Source organism: Mercenaria mercenaria, chromosome 15, assembly GCF_021730395.1.
Source record: "Mercenaria mercenaria strain notata chromosome 15, MADL_Memer_1, whole genome shotgun sequence".
Taxonomy (NCBI): Eukaryota; Metazoa; Mollusca; class Bivalvia; order Venerida; family Veneridae; genus Mercenaria; species Mercenaria mercenaria.
In genome coordinates this window covers 54507354-54531813 of record NC_069375.1, presented here as the reverse complement: position 1 = coordinate 54531813, position 24460 = coordinate 54507354, and the positions used below count along the sequence as shown (strand labels likewise).

The following is a 24460-nucleotide window of genomic DNA, read 5'->3' as shown; positions in this document are numbered from 1 at the left end:
TTCAACCTAACTTCACAGAAACATTACATGGATAAAAAGTTTGCTCTCTTGACACATTTAATCTGATTATGAATATAATTGAAAACTTGTGTTTGTGCAATCCAAGGTAGAACAATGGGTATTATTTAGGGATTTTGCCAGGACATGGAGTTTTAGAGAAATGAGGTATTCAGTCAGTTCAAGTTACCGGTAGAGGGAATTAAGTTTTACTGGGAATTAAGTTTTACTTTATTTTAAAGCATAAACTTTCTACAAAAAAAGCTTTATCTGACAGTTTGTAAATCACTAAATATTGGAAGTACTAATCAATGGTATTTTTTTTACAGGTACACAATTTTCAAAGACCACATTACGATTGGAGATTGTATCCTTTCATAAATTTTGATGCATTTTTACTATATCTCTGTTATTTCAGAAGGGATTTGATTCAAACCTAAAATAATTGTTCATCATCATCATCACCTACATCATTTGACACAAGGGTCATAACTGTGACATTCTGTATTTTATGAGTTATCCCCCTTTTTACTTAAAATTTCAGGTTAAAGTTTTTATGCACTTTCACTCTATCTCTGTTATTAATAAAAAGATTTGATTCAAACTTTAAACAGTTGTACAACATCATCATCCACATCATATGACAAAAGGACAATAACTCTTGCACCAATATTTTTTTAGCTCACCTGTCACAAAGTGACAAGGTGAGCTCTTGTGATCGCGCGGTGTCCATCGTCCGTCCGTCCGTAAACTTTTGCTTGTGACCACTCTAGAGCTCACATTTTTCATGGGATCTTTATGAAAGTTGGTCAGAATGTTCATCTAGATGATATCTAGGTCAAGTTCGAAACTGGGTCACGTGCCTTCAAAAACTAGGTCAGTAGGTCTAAAAATAGAAAAACCTTGTGACCTCTCTAGAGGCTATGTATTTCACAAGATCTTCATGAAAATTGGTCAGAATGTTCACCTTGATGATATCTAGGTCAAGTTCGAAACTGGGTCACGTGCCTTCAAAAACTAGGTCTGTAGGTCTGAAAATAGAAAAACCTTGTGACCTCTCTAGAGGTCATATATTTCACAAGATCTTCATGAAAATTGGTCAGAACGTTCATCTTGATGATATCTAGGTCAAGTTCGAAACTGGGTCACGTGCCATCAAAAACTACGTCAGTAGGTCAAATAATAGAAAAACCTTGTGACCTCCCTTAAGGCCACATTTTTCATGGGATCTGTATGAAAGTTGGTCTGAATGTTCATCTTGATGATATCTAGGTCAAGTTTGAAACTGGGTCACGTGCGGTCAAAATTAGGTCAGTAGGTCTCAAAATAGAAAAACTTTGTGACCTCTCTAGAGGCCACATATTTCATGAGATCTTCACGAAAATTGGTCAGAATGTTCGCCTTGATGATATCTAGGTCAAGTTCGAAAGTGGGTCACGTGCCATCAAAAACTAGGTCAAATAATAGAAAAACATTGTGACCTCTCTAGAGGCCATATTTTTCATGGGATCTGTATGAAAGTTGGTCTGAATGTTCATCTTGATGATATCTAGGTCAGTTTCGAAAGTGGGTCACGTGCCATCAAAAACTAGGTCAGTAGGTCAAATAATAGAAAAACCTTGTGACTTCTCTAAAGGCCATATTTTTCATGGGATCTGTATGAAAGTTGGTCTGAATGTTCATCTTGATGATATCTAGGTCAAGTTCGAAACAGGGTCATGTGCGGTCAAAAACTAGGTCAGTAGGTCTAAAAATAGAAAAACCTCGTGACCTCTCTAGAGGCCATACTTGTGAATGGATCTCCATAAAAATTGGTCAGAATGTTCACCTTGATGATATCTAGGTCAAGTTTGAAACTGGGTCACGTGCCTTAAAAAACTAGGTCAGTAGGTCAAATAATAAAAAACCTTGTGACCTCTCTAGAGGCCATACTTTTCATAGAATCTGTATGAAAATTGGTCTGAATGTTCATCTTGATGATATCTAGGTCAAGTCTGAAACTGGGTCAACTGCGGTCAAAAATTAGGTCAGTAGGTCTAAAATTATCAAAATCTTTTGACCTCTCTAGAGGCCATATTTTTCAATGGATCTTCATGAAAATTGATCTGAATGTTCACCTTGATGATATCTAGGTCAGTTTGGAAACTGGGTCATGTGCGGTCAAAAACTAGGCCAGTAGGTATAAAAATAGAAAAACTTTGTGACCTCTCTAGAGGCCATATTTTTCATGAGATCTTCATGAAAATTAGTGAGAATGTTCACCTTGATGATATCTAGATAAAATTCAAAACAGGGTCATGTACCTTCGAAAACTAGGTCAATAGGTCAAATAATAGAAAAACCTTGTGACCACTCTAGAGACCATATTTTTCAATGGATCTTCTTGAAAATTGGTCATAATTTTTATCTTGATAACATCAAGATCAAATTCAAAACTGGGTCACATGAGCTCAAAAACTAGGTCACTATGTCAAATAATAGAAAAAACGACGTCATACTCAAAACTGGGTCATGTGGGAAGAGGTGAGCGATTCAGGACCATCATGGTTTAATTATCCCCCTTTTTGCTTAAAATTTCAGGTTAAAATTTTGATTCACATTCACTTTATCTCTGTTATTACCAAATGGATTTGATTCAAACTTAGAATAGTTATACCACATGATCACTCACATCATATGATACAAGGCAGGGTTTCAGAAATCTCATGTCTGGAGCCTTAAAACTCTATATCGAGTAGCCCGGTAATCAATAACCTAGTCTTCATGCATAACTTTGACAATTTCACATAATCCCCTTGTTTATCGAGTAATACACGCCGGAGGCATTAATTATCTTACGACCTATTATCACAGTCGGCAAACAACCGTTTTTAATCGTACCCAGAGGCAAATGTTTACCTGTGCACACGAGATTTTAGACTGATCCAAAAGCTTCCAAGTTGCTGATCCGTGGTGTTCAAAACAATATGCAAACCAGTCTTAAAATTACGTCGTCTTACCGCCACCTGCCAAAGTGTACTTTTGTTTTTGCTGACCTCAATATTTATCGAGAAGGAATCGGTGATATTTGATTAAGTAATGTGCTTAAATCGACTTAATGCTTTTTAATGTAAATACTTGTACAGAATGCAAAAATCGACAATAATTTAGCGAGAATTGACGCATTCATGTCAGAAACTATACCTGATTTTGGACAAGCATAAATTCGGATACGTAATTACACAGTGTCAAGAAAAGAGAGAAACGTAATTTACTCGGCTTTGGACCTTTTATCAAACTGCTATTTAAAAGATGTTAAGAATTATTTGTCAACTTAAAATGATTTTATAACATAAATTGCAAATAATAAGGAATTTGCATGTTTATAAAACTTGACTGACTTTCTGTTTATGATTTCATATTACAGTAATTAGGGGGAGAAGAATTCCCAATTTAAATAATTTTATCTTGGAGATAAAAAAAAATGAGAAAAATTTAGTGTCAGATGATACTTGTAATTGCTATTTTAGAGAACAAAATCTACAACAACATATGCATATAGGTGGAATTAAGAAACCCTATATTAATTTAAGCATTCCATCCAAACTGAAGACTGTAGTATACATGCACCTAACAAATAATCCAAAACAGTCAATGCCGAATAAACCAGACAAAAATATTAATGGGCTACCAGTACAATTGCAGATTTCTGAAACTCTGTACAAGGGCTATAACTCTTGCACCAATTTTTGATGAATTATGCCCCCCTTTTTACTTTCTGGTTAATACTGGTGCACTTTCACTATATCTTTATCATTACTTTATAAACTTGATTAAAATTTATATTAGTTTTTCCAGTTCATCATCCTCATCATATGACATAAGGTCAGTTACTCAGTAATTTTATATCCCCTTTTTACTTAGAATTTAATCCACATTTGAGTCATTAAACACCAGTGACAGCTATAGCTTCCTCAGATATGCCCAATTTCACAATCCAGCATTGTAATAGTCAAGCGCACTGTCTCCTGTGACAGCTGTTGTTATTCAGTGTTATACATGGTAATATAGAGATTTCATAAATACTTTATTGTCAACAGTTTTTATTTCCATCTGAATCAACTTTTATCACTGAATTCTCCTTAACAGATGTTTAGATGAAATACATGATGGAATGAACTTGGAGTTGTATTACCAGTGAATATGTGACAATGTGAATGTTCAACTCTGCCAATTATATTTTACCTTTAGAATACACATTCTGCTGTGAGATAGTTGAACTAGTTTATGAAAGGATACACATTCTTTTGAAAAGATAATGGATATCAGCTCTCCTATTCTTAATTTTCAGCAAAATGAAATGCGATATTCTCATTTTAAGGCAGTGACAATGTGCATATTAAAACCAATTTTAATTAGAAGAGAAAAATTCTAAATAAAGTTGTTTCATTGCTTGTTGCATGTTAAGCTTACTATAATACACAAGCTTCTAATTCCTGATTGGTAACTCTCACTACCATGTTCATTATCATTTATACAAAATTTACTTCATGTTAATCCATGATTTGTCTTAATCTGTTTAAAATTTTCATACTGTTGATTCATTTATGTCATGGTGCAAACTAATAGTTGTTATAACTCTGCTCTAAATTCTGTCTAATATATACCTTACATCTTAGCTCTATGGATGGATTTATTTTCTTTTGTGAATACTTACTTATCTCAACTGTAAGAAACAAGTTCAGGTTTGATGACCTAACAATGTTAGCTTATGTACACATGGATTTTACAGGTGTGATACATGTTTGTAAACTGTGTGTTCCTGTCGGGAGAAATTTAATATTGTAGATAATCATGTCATTTTCATAAATAAACTGGAAAAACTATCAGAATCTTGTTCTTGTCATTACCCGATATTTGAATGTACATTTTCAGCTTGCCTGAATCAAAGGTTCAGGGTGAGCCATAAGTAGGAGGATGGTCCTGTCTCTGTCTTCAACAATTTATTTAAACATCTCTGAAACTACTTGTCAGAATTACATCAAGCTTGTTTTGTAGCATCCTGGCAAGTTCCCCTCTGGAGTTTCTTCAAATAGGAGCACTTGGCCTCTTGTAGGGGCCGCTAGAGAATAAAGATCAAGTTTGATGAAGATCCATCAAGCAGTTTATGAGCAGAAGTCATCTTAAGGCATTTCTAGTTTTTTGCCGTCTCCCAAGAGGCCAAGCGCTACAACTTGAATGATTCTGGGAAAGGGCCTTATCATAACATGAAAGATCAAGTCTGATGAAGAACCATCCAGCTATTCATGAGAAGTCGTTTATATTTTTGTTTTCAGCTCTAGTGGTCCCTAAAAGGGGCCAAGCAACCCCATCTGAACAAAATTAAGAGGACTTTAAAAATGATGCTATAGATCAAGTTTGATAAGATTCATCAACCGCGTCACGAGTAGAAATCATTAAAAGGTATTTCTATTATTAGCTGTAGCAGCATCTAAAAGGGGGCCCCCCAAGTGCCCCAATCTGAACAAAATTAAGAGAGAACCTTATAATGATGCTAAAGATCAAGACTGGTGAAAATCCACCCAACTGTTCATGAGAAGTTGTTTAAAGGTATTTCTATTTTTAGCTCTAACGGCCCTAAAAGAGGGAAAGCACCCCCATTTGAAGGCTTATAATGATACTACTGACAAAGTTTGATGAAAATCCAAAAGTCGTGGAAACGTTTTACTATTTTTAGCTCTGGCAGTCCCTAAAATGGGCCAAGCTGAAACATTGAACAATCTTGATAAGAGGACCATGCCAGGATGCTACTGACTGACAGAGGACAAACAGTGAGTGATCACTTTATGCTCCGGTGAGCTAAAAAGCTTTATTGAAGTTTCATGCAAGACCTGTAAAACTCTCCATTGGATAAATTCTTTTAAAGCAATTAATTTTAACATTTATTAGATAATGTGGTAAAGTGGTATATTAAGAAAAGGTATCGTGAACCGACTGAATGAAATGTGTAGCTGTTAATTTTCAATCGTTCCAGGATTTAGCCAGAAATTTTATTGACCTCAAAGATGTTTACCAGTTTGCATATACAAAATCTTTTCACATGGACCTTAACAGCAGTAAGACATGACTTTAAACAATTAGATAAATTAGTGGGTATAAGATCTTGAATTGGCTATGAAACAAGCTTAATATGATTATGTGTTCAGTCTTGCTCATCATCTACGCAACTTCTAATGTACAAGCTTGAATGATATGATTAGTGACCAAATCCTGTTTAGTGGAAAGATTCAAGATGTAGGTTTTAGTACTATGAAGATCCTTACATAAAACATAGTTTAAGTGTCAAATGATGATGACATTATTTGCAATTTAGTCTGCTGGAACTAAAACATACCTATGCATTTCCTGTCTGAGAAGTGTTTATGTAAACTATGGTTTAGGGAAGCATGCATTCATTGGATTTATCAATTTTAATAGGAGAATGAACACTATAATATAGATTCTGTTTTCAAGATGTTTATGCATTAGATTTAGCATTTTTCAACTGCACCATTTAACAAAATATTTTGATGTATTTCACAATCTTAACAATGGTGTTTGTTGGTGTCAACAAAAGCTCCCAGATTTGAAAAGTTTTAACCCTTACCCTGCTAAATTTCTATAATGAACTTGTCCATCTTTGAATTTGGACAGAACCAATAACTGTTCAAAGGGGTGCTAACCAAAAAGATACTGACTTAATAGCGAACAGTGCAGATCCTGATCAGACAGCACGGATGTGCAGGCTGATCAAGATCTTCACTAGTCCCAAAGGCAGAAACAATCGTGTCCAGCATGCTAAGGGTTAAATAGTTGAGCTAAAATAGTGTTTCTGAAAAAAAAAAATATTAGCAACAAAGCTGATGATCAACATTTTAATTTTGTAAGGCTTCTTTCATGCAACGAAAATCTTTTGTTTTCATACACAAAATTTCAAATTTATTCTTCTATGATCTGTTTAACCTTGATATTCGTTACCATTTTTGATAAACTGCAAACTGAAACAGTTCAGTTAGATGAAGCTTGTGCAAACAAATGTTTATGTTTCTAAAAGATTATAAAGGTCATTTATCACTGAGAACAGTATCGGTCTTCAAGGCAATTTATCATAACACTGCAGGTGTAGCACTTCTGTTTTGGCAATTTTTATAAACACTTATTTCAGGGGTAATCTTGCTGGTTGCAGAGGTAATGTGTCACCTGCTTTGGCAGAATTTACGAAGACACTGATTTCAGGTGTAATCTTGTTGGTTGCAGAGGTAATGTGTCACCTGCTTTGGCAGAGTTTACGAAGACACTGATTTCAGGTGTAATCTTGTTGGTTGCAGAGGTAATGTGTCACTGCTTTGGCAGAGTTTACGAAGACACTGATTTCAGGTGTAATCTTGTTGGTTGCAGAGGTAATGTGTCACCTGCTTTGGCAGAGTTTACGAAGACACTGATTTCAGGTGTAATCTTGTTGGTTGCAGAGGTAATGTGTCACCTGCTTTGGCAGAGTTTACGAAGACACTGATTTCAGGTGTAATCTTGTTGGTTGCAGGTGTACCATGTCAGTCATCTGAGCAAATTTTATGAAAACGAGAACCATGTAATTTGGCTGGTTGTTGGTGTAACATGTCAGTCATCGGGGCAGAGTTTATGAAGACACTGATACATCATCTTTAACATTTCATCAAGCTGTGTAAGGAAATTGCCCAATGTCTCTCTGAAAGTCATAAAATTTCTCATTATGTATTCTTTCAGAAATTCAGGTGTGTATCATCAATCTGTAAGACTATTTTATCTCTTAATGACAAAAACTTTACTTTTCTAAATCTAAGCAAAAGATTTTTTAAACAACTCCTATAAGCAACTGTAGAGGTGAAGCCTATAAGAATGGTTTGCTTTACACTGAAAAACAGCTGTAGAAGCTTAACCTAACTTACCTAGGTGTAACCAAATCTACATGTAGCGTAACAAAACCTGCCTGTACTGGTTGGCTGTACACTTTTAGAAGCTGTAGATGATACAATCAAATCTACCTGTACTCTTTTGATTTGTACAGGCGTAACCAAACCTACCTGTACTCAGGTTTGCTGTGCATTGTTAGAAGCTGTATGGACATAACTAAAGCTACCTGTACTCAGGTTTGCTGTACACTATAAAGCAGCTGTGAAGGTGTGACCTACCTGTGCTCAGGTTTGCTGTACACTATAAGCAGCTGTAAAGGTGTGACCAAACCAATTGGAACATCTTCCTGTAAATATCCTCAGTAATTTAATATGAAGTATGTTCCTTACATATATACAGAGAAATTCTGACTGAAATCAAACAAGAGCTCGTAGAACACGAAATGCCTCCTTGATGCATTCAGTAACTGCACAAGAAACAGGAACTATTTGGTCACTGTACAAAAAAGTTCTACTGTTCTGGGTCAATGAGACCTTGACCTTTGACCTCAAAATCAAAAAGGATCATCTGCTGATTATGAGCAAACAGGATCCTAGGCCCAACCGTTTTTGAGTTACCATCAGGAAACCGTTTAACTATTCCGGGTCACTGTGACCTTGACCTCTGACCTATTGACCTCAAAATCAAAAAGGGTCATCTGCTAGTCATTGAGCAACCACACTATTAATTTTCATGATCCTAGGCCCAAGCATTTTGGAGCTATCATCAGGAAACAGTTTAACTGTTCTGGGTCACTGTGACTTTGACGTTTGACCTATTGACCTCAAAATCAATAGGGGTCATCTGCTGATCATAATCTACCTCCCTATCAAGTTTTATGATCTGAGGCCCAAGCGTTCTCAAGTCATCGTCCTGAAACGGTTTAAATATTCCGGGTCACAGTGACCTTGACCTTTGACCTACTGACTTTAAGATCAATAGGGTTCATCTGCTGGTCATGATTAACCTACCTACCAACTTTCATAATCCTAGGCCCAAGCGTTCTTGAGATCATCCGGAACCATTAAACTGTTCCTGGTCATTGTGACCTTGACCTTTGACCTACTTATCTCAAAATCTAAATGGGTCATCTATTGGTCATGACCAACCTCCCTATCAACTTGCATGATCCTAGGCCCAAGCATTCTTGCGTTATCATCCGGAAACTGTTTAACTGTTCCGGGTCACTGTGGCCTTGACCTTTGACCTACTCATCTCAAAATCTACAGGGGTCATCTACTGGTTATGACCAACCTCCTTATCAACTTCCATGATCCTAGGACCAAGCATTCTTCAGTTATCATCCGGAAACCGTTTCACTGTGCCGGGTCACTGTGACCTTGACCTTTGACCTACTGATCTCAAAATAATTAGGGTCATCTGCTGGTTATGACCAACCTCCATATTAACTTTTATGATCCTAGGCCTAAGCGTTCTTGAGTTATCATCCAGAAACGGATTGGTCTACATACAGACCGACGGACATCTGCAAAACAATATACCCCTCCTTCTTCGAAGGGGGGCATAAATATTCGATCACATGTTACAAGAGCATCCACTGCAGGTGCTAATGCTTGTCTACAAGTGTTGACATTAGGCAATACACAAGAACAGAATAACAGTTCCTTACCTGACTCACCTGTTCATGATGAAATAATATGAACATTTTAAAAGCTTATAGCATTCAAGACAATTGGACCAACACAAAATTTTAACTAAGAAATACTTTTGTTTTTGTTGGTTTTAAAGTCGCACCGGCACAATTATAGGTCATATGGCGACTTTCCGGCTTTTACTGAGAAAGGAAGACCCCAGGTGCCCCTCCGTGCATTATTTCATCACGAGCGGGTACCTGAGTAGAACCACCAACCTGGATGGCTGCGTCACATGAAGAATTAAACGCCCCGAGTTAGGCTCTAAGCCACATCGGTGAGGGGCAAGTCTAAGAAATACTAATGTTTAAATATAAAAAGGGTCATAATACTGATAAAATGCAAGAAGGCTATGCTTCTTTACCTACTAACTAACTGTCTGACAATAAACAAGTATACAAAGTTTCAAAGCTGTAGCTCTTAAAGCAGTCAAGGAAAGTGTGTCTTAACAAAAGTTTTAATGAAGAAATTCTGATTTTTTATGTAGAATATTGGCTATAATTCTGACAAAATGCAAGTCAGAGTTATGATTCATGACCTATAATGATAATAATGAAGGGTACAAAATGTCAAAGCTATAGCTCTTACAATATACAAGTAATCTTAACAAAAAAAAATTAAACAAGAAATGCCAAAACTGACAAAAAAGTAACAATACTTCCTAGATTTTGTTTCAAAATCAGACAAGCTAAATACTTGAGCTATCACCAAAGGTGATAAATACCATCAGATCCCACTCTGTTACAGGGTTAGTAAAATGTTGTGATCATGACCTTTATCCTTGACCTTGAAACTAATGACATAGGCTCTGCACTGCATGTTGTTTTGACGAGGTTAACAACTGACGCTTATTACATGAAAATCCTTCTACTGATAAAGAAAATATTGAGCGACACAAATTTGAATTTTGCTACCTGATATGATTGACCTCATAGATGACCTTGAACCTGGGTTGTGGACTCTGCATGTGGTCTTGATGAAAATTTTGAAAGTCACACCATTTGTCAAGGAGAACTGAAGAGTACACAAATTTAAGGACGTATGCTAGAATTTGGTGCGAAAATTTTCCCAATAACAGAATTTCTTTAACTTTGGATATTGAAGAACAATCATCTAAGAAACAAAAAAATGCAATAAAAATCATAGGTCACCGGTATCGAAAAAGAGTTATCTGCCCTTGAAAATGGCATTTCCCCCAAAAATGACTTTTTCAAGGGCAGATAACTCTTTTTCAAATCCGGTGACCTGTGATTTTTATTGCATTTTTTTGTTTCTTAGATGATTGTCCTTCAATATCCAAAGTTTAAAGAAATTCTGTTATAGGGAAAATTTTCGCCCATCTCATATACAGGGAATTCTAGCGTACGCCTTTAAGCTAACTGATCTTTGACCTCCAAGTGTGACTTTGACCTTGGACCTGTCTTGCTTGAATGCTTTGCATGTCATCTTAATGCAGTAAATATCTGATGCAGGTTTATGAGTATCTTATAAGCAGTTTAGAAGATATAGAGGTGACAATGAGTTTGACAAATCTGACATTTGACCCCCTTCCCCATGTATGACCTTGACCTTAGACATAGTGACCTGTGTTGTGGGTACTGCAAGTCCTCTTGAAGAGGTTAATTACTGATGTAAGTTTTATGAAAATCTTAAGAAGATATGGATCGGACAAGAATACAGATGGACGGACTAATTTAAAGCCATGTCCGACGCCATGTCAGCCCCTATATACTTTTGTACTTTGTATCTTGGGATATAGTAAACCATCTTTAATGACTGGACAATGATATAAGGGTAAGCTCACAGATGTTTTATCTTTCGTGTATACAACCAATGTTTTCTGCGTGGCCTATTATGGTAGCTGCACTGACCTTCAAGAACATAAGGATAAGAGCATGTCTGACAGACTAAAACTGAATGACAAGAAATAACAAATATACCTGCACATTTAGTTTGGTAAAGAAAGAGTTGCATATATGACTTAGAGCTGTAAATTCTTCCTCACGATTCTTTAAATCAGGGACAGGTAGCTCTAGCAGACTGCAAAAAAAAAAATTAACAACACTTATACAAACATATTTTAACCTAATAATGGTTCTGAGTTTTATATCAAAGTAAACTTAATATAAATACTGTCAAAAATATTAACAAGATTTGTTGTCATAGACAGATATATATTGCAACTTATTGGCTCAGACTCTGCTCAATGGAACACCTTCTTTCACACACACTTATTGTTCAACCCCTGCAATACTGTACAAGAGGGTCATGATGATCCTAGATGGCTCACCTGAGTAATATGAGCTACATGTTTCAAATGTCAAACTGATGATTTTTAGAAATTTTTTGGAAGATTTTCCGATGTTCAATAAAGTAACCCCTGGGGCGGGGCCAATTTTACCCCGGGGGTTCATGATTTGAACAAAGTTTGTAGAAGTCTACTAGGCAATGTAACATATCAAATATCTAAGATCTAGGCCTTCTGGTTTATTTTTAGCAAATTTATGAAGATTTCTCTATGTACAATCAAGTCACCCCTGGGCCTGGGTCAATTTGCCCCTGGGGGGTTAAGATTTGAACAAATTTTGTAGAGGTCCACTAGGCAATGCTACATGTCAAATATCTAAGCTCTAGGCCTTCTGGTTTATTTTTAGAAAATTCTGAAGATTTTTCTATGTACAATCAAGTAACCCTATGGGGCGGGGTCAATTTGACCCCAGGGGTCATGATTTGAATAAATTTTGTAGAAGTCTAATAGGCAATGCTACATGTTAAATATCTAAGATATAGGCCTTCTGGTTTATTTTGAGAAATTTTTTGAAGATTTTTCTATGTAAAATCAAGTGACCCCTGGGGCAGGGTCATAATTTGAATAAATTTTGTAGAGGTCCACTAGGCAATGCTACATGTCAAATATCTAAGCTCTAGGCCTTCTGGTTTATTTCTAGAAATTTTCTGAAGGTTTTCCTATGTAAAATCAAGTGACCCCTGGGACGGGGTCAATTTTGACCCAGGGGGTCATGATTTGAACAAATTTTGTAGAGGTCCACTAGGTAATGCTACACACCAAATATCTAAGCTCTAGGCCTTCTGGTTTATTTTTAGAAAATTTTGAAGATTTTTCTATGTACAATCAAGTAACCCCCATGGGGCGGAGCCAATTTGACCCCAGGGGTCATGATTTGAACAAATTTTGTAGAAGTCTACAAGGCAATGTTACAAATCAAATATCTAAGATCTAGGCCTTCTGGTTTATTTTTAGCAAATTTATGAAGATTTCCCTATGTACAATCAAGTAACCCCTGGGGCTGGGTCAATTTGACCCTGGGGAGTCAAGATTTGAACAAATTTTGTAGAGGTCCACTTGGCAATGCTACATGTCAAATATCTAAGCTCTAGGCCTTCTGGTTTATTTTTAGAAAATTTTGAAGATTTTTCTATGTACAATCAAGTAACCCTATGGGGTGGGGTCATGATTTGAACAAATTTTGTAGAAGTCAACTAGGCAATGCTACATGTCAAATATCTAAGATCTAGGCCTTCTTGTTTATTTTTAGAAAAATTTTGAAGATTTTCCTATGTAAAATCAAGTGACCCCTGGGGCCGGGTCAATTTTGACCCTGGGGGTCATGATTTGAACAGTTTTGTAGAGGTCCACTTGGCAATGCTACAAGTCAAATATCTAAGCTCTAGGCCTTCTGGTTTATTTTTAGAAAATTTTGAAGATTTTTCTATGTACAATCAAGTAACCCCATGGGGCGGGGTCAATTCAATCCCGGGGGTCATGATTTGAATTTTTTTTGTAGAGGCCAACTAGGCAATGCTACATGTCAAATATCTAAGCTCTAGGCCTTCTGGTTTATTTTTAGAAAAATTTTGAAGATTTTCCTATGTAAAATCAAGTGCCACCCGGGGCGCGGGTCAATTTTGACCCTGGGGGTCATGATTTGAACAGTTTTGCAGAGGTCCACTTGGCAATGCTATGTGTCAAATATCTAAGCTCTAGGCCTTCTGGTTTATTTTAAGAAAATTTTGAAGATTTTTCTATGTACAATCAAGCAACCCTATGGGGTGGGGTCATGATTTGAACAAATTTTGTAGAAGTCTACTAGGCAATGCTACATGTCAAATATCTAAGATCTAGGCCTTCTGGTTTATTTTTAGAAAAATTTTGAAGATTTTCCTAGGTAAAATCAAGTGTCCCCTGGGGCGGGGTCAATTTTGACCCTGGGGGTCATGATTTGAACAGTTTTGTAGAGGTCCACTTGGCAATGCTACAAGTCAAATATCTAAGCTCTAGGCCTTCTGGTTTATTTTTAGAAAATTTTGAAGATTTTTCTATGTACAATCAAGTAACCCCATGGGACAGGGTCAATTTGATCCCGGGGGTCATGATTTGAAAATTTTTTGTAGAGGCCAACTAGGCAATGCTACGGGTGAAATATCTAAGCTTTAGGCCTTCTGGTTTATCTTTAGAAATTTTTTGTAGATTTTCCTATGTAAAATCAAGTGACCCCTGAGGCGGGGTCAATTTTGAACGGACTTTGTAGAGGTCCACTAGGTAATGCTACATGCCAAATATCTAAGCTCTAGGCCTTCTGGTTTATTTTTTAAAAAATTTTGAAGATTTTCCTATAGAAATCTATGTAAAATCAAGTGACCCCTGGGGCTGGGTCAATTTTGACCCCGGGGTCATGATTTGAACAACTTTAGTAGAGGCCCACTAGCCAATGCTACATGTCAAATATCTAAGCTCTAGGGCTTCTGGTTTTTGAGAAGAAGATTTTTTAAGATTTTCCTATGTAAAATCAAGTGACCCCTGGGGCGGGGTCAATTTTGACCCCGGGGTCATGATTTGAAAAAACTTGGTACAGGTCCACTAGGCAATGCCTCATACCAAATATCTAAGCTCTAGGGCTTCTGGTTTTTAAGAAGAAGATTTTCCTTTCGGTTGCCATGGCAACCATAGTTCTGCATGGAATTCAATTCTTTGAATAATTTTTGTAGAGCTTCACCCAAGGAACATTCCTGTGAAGTTTGGATGAAATTGGCCTAGCGGTTTATGAGAAGATGTCATTTAAAGAAAAAGTTTATGGAGGACGGACAACGGACGACAGATGACAGACGCTGGATGGTGAGTGATCAGAATAGCTCACCCTGAGCCTTTGGCTCTGGTGAGCTAAAAATCATTTGATTTCCTGGGCATGAAATTTCATAGTTTTGGTCAAAATGGCAATTTCGTGGGAATATGAATTCGTGGATTTCAACTTTTGAACATAAAATGAATGGGAATTTTACTTGTTCGTTAGGATTAAATTTCTTGGATTGACTCAACCACGAAAGTTAGTCCCCCACAAATATTAATGATTTCACAGTGTCTTTATTATAATACATACAGTTCTATTTTGAATCACTTATACATTGATGGTTGGGACTCTCAAAGTGTACCTCAAGTTCTTATGTGTATACTGTAGTGTAAACTGTTTCAAGACATTTCTTTGAAAATAATTTACAACAATTCGTCTAATACACCTAAGCAATCTTTAATTATTGATCAGAAACCACTGTCAGTCAGTCTTGAGATTGCTGTGACCTTGAGCTACATCCTAATGACTCCAAAAAGAAATAGGGCTCATCTACTGAACACAGGCAATCATCGAATAAAGTTTGACCATTAAACATCAAACATTCTACATTGTCTACCAGCCGGAAGACAGATCTGCATGAGCAAGACAATATACCTCCTCTTCTTCTTTGAAGGGGAGCATTACGATATGAACATACCCACCCCCCTCCCCCCAAAGTTGCTATTTTTACAATACTGATAAGTTCAATCAAGTCTATGATAATACTAAACATCTGTGAAAACTGGACAAAAGCTCCAGACCTGGAAGTATTCTCAGGTCACACTGCGCATGGATTACCGTATATTTTCGCTTATAAGACACCAGACATCAGACATGCTGGAGTTTCTTTTTCTTTTAATTCTCTTGTAGTACATGCTTATAAGATGCTCCCCAATCTTTGAACTGGAAATATGACTCCTAATAATGCATCTTATAAGCTAAAATATATCAGGGTTCATACAGACAAGGCCAAGTCAAATTCAAGGACTTTTCAAGGACTTTTCAAGCACTAGTCTTATAGTTTTCAAGGACTTATTCAACCATAATACCGTGTTACTACCTTCTGTGATTCTGCATCCCAAAACCTAATATGAAGATCCATCTGTTTTTCTTGCATCTTTTTATTTCAAGTTTCATCAATCAGAGCGACAAATGGTCCCCTGATCTTTTCAATCAGTAAGCTTTTAAAGTGGCCAAATACACAGATATAGGCAGTTTTTCTTTCACCAAGAGCAAACTTTTTCGCTATTTTACTGTCTGGAAACATGGTTTGAAATATTTTATTAATGTTGTCCATATAATTTCTGCTTTAAGTATATTATTTTTTTATACTTAGTTTGAAATACTAGCACTTGATGATGCAAACAGAATGGTAACTGTTTGGGGTGAGGGTACCATAAGACTGTCACACACTTTTCCATAACAATAATTGCGATTCATGCTCCATGACGAATTGACGCCATTTTAGTCAGGGGAGACAACGCTAAAGGTTAAAGGTCAGTAATTCAAATCCTTCTTTGTTTCATATAAAAAACGACAACTTCATGTCGTCTTTACGTATCTTTAGAGAACATCACTTTTTCCTGCACCAATTTTTCATGAAAGTTCTATCACAAATTAATGAAAAAATGAAAAGAAAATAAGGGGTTGAATAGTTCCTAGTGAAATGCCAGTCAGTTGTGGTCTGCTACCCTAAAAATGGCGCATATTTGCTCTCCTCCGCGCAATAAACACCTACTTCCGGTTTCGATCTGCAAAACTTGCCATGTGGGTTGTATGAACATGAAAACCGTCTCATTTCATGCAGAATGTATTCTAGTAGCGAAAAAGTGTGATTAAAGCACTCGTTCTACACGAATTTGCGCAGAAAATGGGAAAATTAGGATCTATTTATTATGGACTTCTTTCGACTACACCACGGAAGCACATTTTCGACCGAATTACTGACCTTATTCCTATAAGAAATGTTTCTTATCAAATTTCACATCATTTTCATCTCTATTTCCAAGAAAGATGTAATACCAAACATATTGCCAAGTTTCATTGTGAAATTTCGAGATTTTGGAGAAATATAGACATTTAATAGAAGCCAACCCCTACCCGTTTACAGGGCTAATTTTTGGCCTTATGGACCTTTTATTGTATATTTTGGTAAAAGTTTCACTTTTTTAAATCATTTTTCACTGGGATTCTGAAATATCATTCATTCCGTCATGAATAAGACCCAGAAGGATGCATTTTGTGCATTTCCTGACATTCTGGAGACAAAGTATTGGCTTTTAAATCCCAGAAATCGCTGCTGAAATAGACGCATGTACATAAAATAAGGTCAAAATTCAAAATTTTTCAAATTTCATTATTATTTTGCATTGGAAACACTCTTCTATATCATATACAACCAATTTATGGCTATAAAGACTAATTACGATGTGTTTCGAGAAAAGTCTTAGTTCAGCTCTTATAGGTTAAAGGTCAGTAATTCAAATCCTTCTTTGTTTCATATAAAAAACGACAACTTCATGTCGTCTTTACGTATCTTTAGAGAACATCACTTTTTCCTGCACCAATTTTTCATGAAAGTTCTATCACAAATTAACGAAAAAATGAAAAGAAAATAGGGGGTTGAATAGTTCCTAGTGAAATGCCAGTCAGTTGTGGTCTGCTACCCTAAAAATGGCGCATATTTGCTCTCCTCCGCGCAATAAACACCTACTTCCGGTTTCGATCTGCAAAACTTGCCATGTGGGTTGTATGAACATGAAAACCGTCTCATTTCATGCAGAATGTATTCTAGTAGCGAAAAAGTGTGATTAAAGCACTCGTTCTACATGAAATTGTGCAGAAAATGGGAAAATTAGGATCTATTTATTATGGACTTCTTTTGACTACACCACGGAAGCACATTTTCGACCGAATTACTGACCTTATTCCCTAAACAGAAAGTACGAAACATTCGTACCCAAGCTTTGCTTTCGTCCCGAACACATTCGACCTTTTTTTATTACGGCGTTTTCGTAGCTCTGCCCATTGTTCGAAACTTGCCATTTTATTCTAAAAGATTTACATTTGGTTTTTGGGGAGATTTTAATTGTCTAGCATACGAGAAAATAAGAAATTCAAGTACTTTTCAAGGTCTTTGGGCAATTTTCAAGCACTTTTCATGACAAATTGTGTTTTCAAGGACTTTTCAAGACTGCCCTTCATTTTCAAGTACTTTTCAAGCCTGTGCGAACCCTGTATATGGTATAGAAAAATCTGAAATTGAAACAACCTCTTACCCTGCATAATACTTCCTCAATTCCAAAGAAGTTGAGACTAGAACTTTTAAAACTGGTTCAATATTCTTCAAGACATCAAGACCAACATTACCAGACACTGTTCTGTAAACTTCATCACTGAAATCACAGTAAGAGATTAGCTCAATAATAATTTTATCACTAAGAAAATTTTATGTTAAGATGTGAAAAAAAACACCTTATATGAGCTGCGCCATGAGAAAACCAAAACAGTGGCTTTGCGACCAGCATGGATCCAGACCAGCCTGCACATCCGCGAAGTCTGGTCAGGATCCATGCTGTTTGCTTTCAAAGCCTATTGCAGTTAGAGAAACTGTTAGCAAACAGCATGGATCCTGACCAGACTGCGCAGAAACCATTAGCAAACAGCATGGATTCTGACCAGACTGCGCAAAGCCACTATGTTGGTTTTCTCATGGTGCGGCTCATATAATGTTAACAAAAAAACATCTGAAACTAAGATTACTATTGGGAAGCATTATTCTTGCACACCGGACTGGTGTTTCCGGTGATTTTACCCATGCCGGCAAAACCCATCTGGCACCCCCCATGCCAGATGACTCTCATGCTGTTAATGACAACTAGTGGTTCATGTACTAATAAAATATTGTTTATGTAAAATATTAAAGAAACAAGAGAGTCATGATGACCCTGAATTGCTCACCTGGGTAATATGAGCCACATGTTTCAAATGGCAAACTGATGCAAAAATATTAGAAAGTAGGTCAAATTCATTGTCACTGAAAGTCAGTTTTGAGATTGGTGTGCAAAACTGTACATGTCATACAAATTTCAAGGCTGTATCTTAAAAAACAAGAAAGTAGGTCAGTAGGTCAAGGCCACAGTCAAGTGACTCCTAATCACTTAGGGTCATCAGGTAATTATAATTAAACAGTCTAGGAAATATGATCTGATAATTTTTTAAGTATTTATTCCTATATAACTCACATAACAAGTGACCCCCAGGGCGGGGCCTCTTTTCACCCCAGGGGCATAATTTGAACAATCTTGCTAGAGATCCACTAGGCAATGCTACATACCAAATATCAAAGGCCTAGGCCTTAAACTTTCAGAAAAGAAGATTTTATTTTTTTCCCTATATAAGTCTATGTTAAATTTGGGACCCCAGGGCAGGGCCTCTTTTCACCCCAGGGGCAAAATATGAATAATTTTGTTAGAGGAACACAAGGCAATGAAACATATCAAATATCAAAAGCCTAGGCCTTGCAGTTTCAGGCAAGAAGATTTTTAAAGTTTTTTCCTATATAAGTCTATGTAAAACTTAAGACCCCCGAGGCAGGGCCTCTATTCACCCCAGGGGCGTAATTTGAACAATATTGATAGAGGACCACAAGGCAATGCTTTATACCAAATCTCAATGGCCTAGATCTTGCAGTTTCAGACAAGGAGATTTTCAAAGTTTTTTCCTATACAAGTCTATGTAAACTTGGGACCCCCCGGGGTGGGGCCTCTTTTCACCTCAGGGGCACAATTTGAACAATCTTCATAGAGGACCATTAGATAATGTCACATGCCAAATATCAAGGCTCTATGCCTTGCGATTTTGGACAAGAAGATTTTTAAAGTTTTTCCTTTTGGTTGCCATGGCAACCACAGTTTAGCATGGAATTCAATTCTTTGAATAATTTTGAAAGGGGGCCACCCAAGGATCATTTCTGTGAAGTTTGGTGTAATTTTGCCCAGTAGTTTTCAAGAAGAAGATTTTTTAAGAAAATGTTGACGGACGCACGACACACAACGGACGACGGACATTGAGCGGTCACAAAAGCTCACCATGAGCCTTTGGCTCAGGTGAGCTAAAAAGCAGGTACCTTGATAGTTTCTCTCCTTTCCTTATAGTATATTTCTCGATTAAAAATACGTTAGTTTGCCATAAGAATATAACGTTACGCTACAAACGACAAAACTAAAGTGGAACTTTGTTATTGTGAGTAACGCAAAACATCATGACGTCACTTCTGCTTACGGACGTTAATTTCCCACACTTTGTGTTCATTCTCCACTATAAGAAGAGTGCTAATAAGAAACTATTTCTACCTTTTGTAAAATACGGCGTGCAAGAAGAAAGTCTGCCAGAATAAAATGCTAACATGTATTCGATATGCAAGAAAAAATATCAGTCATGTGTTTACGAATCGAATGGAAATATCCGTCCCTCTGCCACCTGCGCATGGGCGGTAATTCGGCGAGCCTCATTACCGCCCAATGCGCAGGTGCCCTCGGGACGGATATTTCTACCCAATTCGTAAACACATGACAGATATTATTAATCACACTGCTGACCGATCACTTTTAGAAACAAGAAATTAAAGTAGGAGAATACTGAAGGACACTGTCAGTAATTAGTTGACTAATTTATCTGTAGTTATTGAAGTTCAAAGTATAACAGAAAACAAACAGATTAAAATTACCGCTGCTATAAACAATAAGTCAAAATTCATCAAGCTGTCATTCTCTAAAATGGCTCCTAAACATTCCCAAAATTATTCACAAGCTCTGCTCTCTAAGACGGCCAAAATTCCACATCATGTTTTCGTTATTATAAAGAATCTTGGAAAAATAAGCATTCGTGGCTCAAATAAGAATCTGATACAAAACTAGTGTTTTGTGATATTTGCATAAATTCACAAAATTCACACTCATTCACTTCAGGTTATTCAGTTCTGTAATAAAGCATGCAAAACCTAAAAGATTTTTATTCAGACATATTTGCTCCAGGCAACATGTAAAAGTCAAGAATATTTCTAAACAAGTGGGTCATGGTCTTGACATTTCACCTTTTAAGCCCCAAAACAATTGGAGTTATCTATTTCATAAACACAATCATGCTACCCACTCTGAAGGTCCTGGGTCAAGAGGTTCTGAAGTAATTTGGTGGAAACTATTTTCAAGGTTCAGGTCACTGTGACCTTGACCTTTGACCTACTGACCAAAAAAACAATGATCATGTACTTCATAAGCCAAATTATGCTATCAAGTTTGAGGGTCCCAGGTTAAGTGGTTCTCAATTTATTAGATGGAAACCATTCTGGCCCCTTTGACCTTGACCTAAAAAAACAATAGGGGTCAGCTACTTCATAAACCCAATCAAGCTATCATGTTGAAGGTCCTGGGTCACAAGGTGAAAATGTGCATTTTTAACTATTTCAGGGGCCATAACTCTGGAAATAGGGCACAGAGCCAGATGAAAAACAGGTGTGCAAGTTCATATCAGGATAAAGACTCATGCAAGGTTTAATCAATTTATATGAAATACTTCTTGAGCTAGGCACATCACAAGGTGAAAATGTGCATTTTTGACTATTTCAGGGGCCATAACTTTAAAAATAAGGGATGGAGTCAGACGAAAAATAGGAGGTGCGCAAGTTCATATCATGATTAAGAATCATGCAAGGTTTCATCAATCTACATCAAATACTTTTTGAGCTAGGTGCGTCACAAGGTGAAAATGTGCATTTTTACTATGTCAGGGGCCATAATTCTGGAAATAAGGGGCGGAGCCAGATGAAAATTAGAAAGTGCCCAAGTTCATATCACCATAATGACTCATGCAAGGTTTCATCAATTTATATGAAATACTTTTTGAGCTAGGCACATCACAAGGTGAAAATGTGCATTTTTGACTATTTCAGGGGCCATAACTTTAAAAATAAGGGATGGAGTCAGACGAAAAATAGGAGGTGCGCAAGTTCATATCATGATTAAGAATCATGCAAGGTTTCATCAATCTACATCAAATACTTTTTGAGCTAGGTGCGTCACAAGGTGAAAATGTGCATTTTTACTATGTCAGGGGCCATAATTCTGGAAATAAGGGGCGGAGCCAGATGAAAATTAGAAAGTGCCCAAGTTCATATCACCATAATGACTCATGCAAGGTTTCATCAATTTATATCAAATACTTTTTGAGCTAGGCGCGTCAAGAACTTCGGATGGACAGACGGATGCATGGACAAGACCAAATCTGTATGCCCCACCACTCATGGGAGGACACAAAAAAGCATCACTTATACAGTATAGCAGATACCAGCTCTTCACTTCATAAAATCTTCCTTGCTATTTATTTCCTGGATCGACTCCCCGCAAAACATTAATCCTCCTCCAATACCTATCATTTTACAGTATTCTTAAAAGGAAAAATAAGGTTTTAAATTACCAATATTTATAAATGAACTTCCAGATTTGTGAAAGACGTTCTCCTGCTATTGATTCTGGACTGCTACTGCATTCTGCTCCTGATGTCTGGTTTCCAGCATTTATCACAGTCTGATCACTACACTGCTGGGAAACAGCTGGATTCATTGAAGAAGCAGATGGTAAATTTTGACTAGACACAGTTTGAAAAGAATTGGAATGTAATAATGTCTGATTTTCGCTTCCACCACTGAATCTTCCCTGATGACTAGAGATGTATGGGAGTGTATTTATTGCAGATATTACGGTATTAGAGGTACACTGACTCATGTTTCTGGTCACAGTATTGTTATCACTGGTCACTGTCACAGAAGCTTGATTCAAACCTCCACCTAAAACGGACTGACCAACCTACAAATAACCAGATACCATGTAATACATAAAGACCATATTATCCAACATCTAATCATTTTCACAGCATATTACTGCAACAAATTAATAAAAGAAAAATCAACCATCAACTAAAACTTTGAATTTTTGTTGTAAATAACATATTCTTTAAAATATCTAAAACATTAAAAATTCTTTATGTTCTCAAGGAAAATGGGATCACACTGATATTACATACTGCAACCACTTGTTTCTGTTTTAAAATGATTTTCAATGAGTGTAATTGATAGCAATGATCTTACCTGAGATTGTAAATACTCTTCTAGACTAGATACAGATGCTGCACTAATTTCACCCTGTGCGATACTGTAACACAGGCCCTTCAATGCCAACACAGTCTTTTTAATCTCTAGGATTCTTGGTCCATATCTGAATGTACAGTAATATCTCTAATTAGAAATGTACAATGTTCAATAACACTCATGCAAGAGGTCAGTACTGTAGAGAGCCAGGAAAGAGAAATATGCATGTATTGCTGTTTAAAATGGACTCGTGAAAGAACCAGGCAGTTCATACTTCTCAATCTTAACAATGTGTGCTACAGTGTTAGCATTATATTGTCTTTTACCTATCTCAAAATTAACCATGTGGTCTATACCATTTGCCTTACATTGCCATTTACCTCTCTTACTGTTTACAGTATTTACCTTATGCTGCCTTTTACCACTCTCAACATTGACAATGTACTTGTATAGTGGTATTCATATGCTGCCTTTTACCATGTCTCTACATACATTGCCTTTCACTCACATGTATCTCATGTTTATACAGTGTTCTCCTGATATTTCTTTTCACCTCTCTTAATAATTACACAATGTGTTGCTACAATGTTTGCCTTAGGTTGCTTTTCACCACTCTCAATGTTTACAATGATCTTCTATTGATACATGATACCTCTCCCGATGCTTTCAATGATTCTAGAGTTCTTGCCATACATAGCCTTATACCTCTCTCTATGTTTACAATATGTGCTGCCTACCTTACCTTTAACTCTCAATGTCTATATCATGTTCTACCATGTTCTCTTTATACTGCATTTCAATGCTTACATTGTGTTCTGCAGAGTTATGCACATGTTACGTTACCTAGTTCTTTCCCAAGTGGTGATCCAGTTACAAATTTAACCTAGATTTTAAACAGAACAAGAGCTGTCCGTTAGACAGCGCGCTCGACTTTTCTCAGTGCTTGACTCTGAATTTCAGCTTTGCCAGTAAAAAAAAAAAAAAAATCCAAGTTAAAAAGGGACATAACTCTGTTAAAATTCAAATTATAGTTATGAGAATTGTGTCTCCTGGTGTAGACTTTAATAGTAAATAACTATTTTGAGTTTCAAGTCAAAAGCTTTAATAGTAACAGAGATATTTTACTTTATCAAAAATTTTAACAAAACAAGAGGACCATGATGGTCCTGAATCGCTCACCTGTCCCCACAGGAACATGAGTATGACGTCGTTTATTCTGACCAATTTTCATGAAGATCCACTGAAAAATATGGCCTCTAGAGAGGTCACAAGGTATTTCTATTATTTGAAATAATGACCTAGTTTTTGAAGGCATGTGACCCAGTTTTGTACTTGACCTAGATATCATCAAGGTGAACATTCTCACCAATTTTCATGAAGATCTCATGAAAAATATGGCCTCTAGAGAGGTCACAAGGTTTTTCTATTTTTAGACCTCTTGACCTAGCTTTTGACTGCATGTGAACTTGACCTAGATATCATAAAAGTGAACATTCTCACCAATTTTCATGAAGATCCATTGAAACATATGGCCTCTAGAGAGGTCGAAAGGGTTTTCTATGTTTAGACCTAGTGACCTAGTTTTTGACCACAGT

General features: G+C 36.6%; 1 protein-coding gene across 1 annotated transcript in view; it reads right to left on the bottom strand.

Moving 5' to 3' along the window:
• Positions 1–6875: 6875 nt before the first annotated feature.
• The window catches only part of LOC123554913 (uncharacterized), a 45204-nt gene continuing 27619 nt past the window's right edge, over positions 6876–24460 (bottom strand). Inside the window, exons 16-21 of the mRNA XM_053525302.1 lie at positions 22866–22992; positions 22196–22584; positions 18001–18117; positions 11537–11636; positions 8184–8251; positions 6876–7720 (exon numbers count right to left, since the gene is read on the bottom strand). Of these exons, the coding sequence (XP_053381277.1) occupies positions 7633–7720; positions 8184–8251; positions 11537–11636; positions 18001–18117; positions 22196–22584; positions 22866–22992 (889 nt within the window). The 3' untranslated portion in view covers positions 6876–7632. The remainder of the gene's footprint in view (positions 7721–8183; positions 8252–11536; positions 11637–18000; positions 18118–22195; positions 22585–22865; positions 22993–24460) is intronic.